The sequence below is a fragment of the Prosopis cineraria genome, unplaced genomic scaffold, assembly GCF_029017545.1.
Source record: "Prosopis cineraria cultivar Desert tree isolate PC_DT_omini unplaced genomic scaffold, ASM2901754v1 PC1, whole genome shotgun sequence".
Taxonomy (NCBI): Eukaryota; Viridiplantae; Streptophyta; class Magnoliopsida; order Fabales; family Fabaceae; genus Prosopis; species Prosopis cineraria.
In genome coordinates, this window is record NW_026555332.1 from 14,520,216 (window position 1) to 14,523,751 (window position 3,536).

At 34.5% G+C, this 3,536-nt stretch overlaps 1 protein-coding gene across 1 annotated transcript; it reads right to left on the reverse strand.

Annotated features, from left to right (window-relative positions):
- Nucleotides 1-2,816: 2,816 nt before the first annotated feature.
- On the reverse strand, nucleotides 2,817-3,292 carry LOC129318081 (uncharacterized). Its single transcript, XM_054962656.1, has 2 exons — nucleotides 3,176-3,292; nucleotides 2,817-3,086 (listed from the first exon to the last, which is right to left on the reverse strand). Exons 1-2 carry the CDS (start codon nucleotides 3,290-3,292, stop codon nucleotides 2,817-2,819), a joined length of 387 nt encoding a protein of 128 aa, XP_054818631.1.
- Between the last annotated feature and the right edge of the window lie 244 nt (nucleotides 3,293-3,536).

Consider the following 3,536-nt stretch of genomic DNA (forward strand, 5'->3'; position numbering starts at 1 on the left):
GCTTGTGTTTGAATTTTTGTCTGCTTGTAGACTTATGGCTAGGAAACTTGGCTATGGCATGTGGTTTTGATGGATTTATTTAGTAGACCAAGTTTTCACTACAAGCAAATATTTATTTTGGTATATATGTGATTCCATAAGCAAATGCAAAATAGTTGCATTGCAAATGGTGTGTTATGGGCAAACATATACCTTGGATAGAGAGAGTGGGTGCGTGGGCCCCACAGAGATCTCTGAGCCAAGTGAAAATGTTTAACGTGTGTATTCATATGTGTATATGATATTTGCAATAGTTTTTGACCACTCTTGTGTGATTTGTGCATTTTGGGGGTTTAGGGTCCATTTTAGGAAATGACACCTGGGTCGTCAAATTTTGATATAAAGGGGTTTTCTATCATTTAAATGTTCTATCAAGTGTTTTTAATCCTATTTGACGTGTCCAAAGTGTTCCCACAAGTTTGTGACCATTAGGATGAGATTTGAACAATTTTGAAAATAGTTTTTACTAAAAAACTGCACTTTTGCATTTGGGTGTTCAAATCTTAATCTGACCGTTAGATTTCTCTAAAATTTGGGTCACAAGTAAAACCTTTTATAAGCTTCGTGTGGGCTTTAGAATCACATTGATCGGATACCGGACGGAGAAACAACGCACTCCAAAATTTGGTTCGAGGGAGCTGTCATGACAGCAAAGTACTGTCATGATAGCAATATTTGATAATGTTGCAACATGCATGAAATTCAATCCATCCGTTGGATCTTTCCAAAATTTGGTATGCTAATAGTATTATTTAAAAGTGACATGTGGGCTTTAGAATCATTCTGATCATAGGTTGAATGATGAAATGGTGCACCCCGAAAGTTAGTCCGGAAGTACTGTCATGACAACAAAAATAACCAATCTTTTAACATGTCTAATTTTTAATCCGACCATTGGATCTTTTTGAAATTTGGTACACTTATAGTACCCTTTGAATGTGACGTGTGAGCTTTATAATCACTTCGATTAGATATCGAATGACAGAACGGCACCTCCCGGAAGTTGGCTCGGGAGGGCTATCATGGCAGCAATTTAATGCTGTCATGATAGCATCTTTTTATTTCACTTTTATCTAGCTTGCTTCCATGCGCTATAGGTAGAACCTATAATTTTTTTAAGTTTTAAATGATTTATTTCTTAAGTTGGTTAGAGGATCAATTCTTTAACCACACTTTAGTGTATTGAGCCCACAATACGAAAGGCAATACTGAGTACTTATAGTGAGCCATAAAATATCACAAGACCGCATCTCTCCATTAGTAAACTCCCACTGAGATCATTCCTCCTACCTTTTTCTACCTTTCCTGAGTATTGACTACTTCAACACTCAAGGTAGTATAACACTCATAATTCATCTCTTAAGCGGTTCCTTAACTTATCTAAGGTATCAAACCTAGTTACATTTTCCTAAGTGCAACTCCTCATTTTTTTTTATGATCACAATGCATGCTAATAATCTTATTTCCATAAGTAATATCATTATTAAATAGATAATAAATATAAATGCATTATTATTAAAGCAATACCTCATAAACCATTCTAAAACACATTTTATTTGCATTTAATTGTTTAAAACATGTAATGCATGCTAGATAATATTATCTACTCAAAAATAGCTAAACAAAGCAATAAAAAAATATAAATTTCTTTGTTACCTCAATCCTTTGGTACTAAAAGGGTTCCCCTTATACAAAATAAGACTAAGCTTGTTCCTTAACTTCTCAATAAGTTCCACCAACAATTTCCTACAACATATAAGTGATTCACACCACTTTTCATAGCAAATAGCATATAAGAAGACTATAACTCATACCACACAACTTGGGTCAATGAGCCATAATCTATCTCAATGGTCCATATTAAACCAACCATTCACATAATACCACTTAACTACCAAAACCATTTATTAGCCACCACTAGACCAATTTTCAATTTATATAATTTTTAATCAATTAAAAACCTTCACTTAGTGTCACCAAGTTTTACCATTAGCCCTTATAATGAAAACCAAACTTCAATTTAAATCTTATTGAGCTCAAATAGCCAAATTATAACTAAATCAATAGACTTAAACCATTGAGGAGCAAAACCCAACCTCTTGGGATTAACTTTTGTCCTAGAACTTCATTTTTCATCCAAATGTCTACTCAAAATATTAGGGCATCATGCAGAAACTCAAAACAACCTCTCAAGGACTTAAGGAAACTAAAGCTTACAAGAATAAAGCCTTTTGGATCAAATTTTAGAAATTTCTTCTTCCAAAATTGAAGAAAACAAAGTGGGAGGAAAGAGAATTGAAGTAGGGAGTTTATTTATCATGTAACTGAGCTCACAACGGCCGTAAAGCCTCTTGGATTTGAACCTCACTCCCTCTCTTCCTCCTTTCTTCTTCCTCTCACTCTCTCGTCCATTCATTTCTTTCCTTTTCTTTGTTCTATTTCATTTCTGCATTCAGTTTCTCTTCAAAATGTTGATCTAACACTTTGGAAAAAATTACAAGAAAGGGCTCACTATTTTTTATTATAACATAAAAGCTCGAGTCAACTTTTGTAATTTTTCCCATAGTTAAAAATTAAATAAAACCAAACTTTTGCTTAGTGAAATTCAAACTTTGGACCTCTATTAAATTATTCTTAATTTTAATTTAATTATAGATATTTTATTTTAAAATAAACTTGAGTTTTAAAAATTTCAAGGCGTTACATTCTCCCCTCCTTTAAAAAGGATTTTGTCTCCAAAATTCAAGCTAATTCATGAATTAAAGAAAGAAACATACTTAGAAAAATAACTGTGGATATTCCTTTCTCATTTGATTCTCAATCTCCCAAGTTGCATCTCCTGAAGCTATCCCTTTCCAAATTACTTTTACCAACTGGATTACCTTATTTCTAAGCTGCTTTTCCTTAGCATCCACAATATGATTTGGTTCAGTTTGGTAGGTTAACTTCTTCTGAATTTCAATCTCCTCGAGTTTTATCATATGTGACAGGTCTGGCTGGTACTTCTTCAGTTGTGACACATGAAACATGTTGTGTAGACCCGGTAACTGAGGCAGTAGTGTCAATGATGAGCCACCGGCCCTACTTTCTTCAAAACCTTAAAAGGACCTATATACCAAGGGGACAACTTCTTAACCCGAATTGAGCGTCTAACACCCGTCAATGGGGAAACCTTGAGAAACACATGATCCCCAACCTCAAAAGATAGGTCCTTCCGACGATTATCTGCATAACTTTTCTGTCTACTCTGCATCGTAAGAAGCTTTTATTGCATCAATTTGATTTTCTCTGTGGTCTCATCTACCACATCTAGTCCCATCATTGTCCTCTCACTTAACTCATACCAACAAAAAGGCAATCTGCACCGTCTTCCATACAATGCTTCATAAGGAGCCATTTGAATACTGGCATGATAACTGTTATTATAAGCAAATTCTGCTAGAGGCAAATGCTTATTCTAGCTTCCCTGAAGCTCTAAGGCATATGACCTCAACATA

What these genes read in the sequence shown, in the direction of transcription:
- LOC129318081 (XM_054962656.1), bottom strand. Translation starts at nt 3,292, where the DNA reads ATGCAGAGTAGACAGAAAAGTTATGCAGATAATCGTCGGAAGGACCTA. An exon ending in GTGTTAGACGCTCAATTCGG is followed by an intron (nt 3,087 to 3,175) that starts GTTAAGAAGTTG and finishes CTACTGCCTCAG; the next exon opens with TTACCGGGTCTACACAACAT.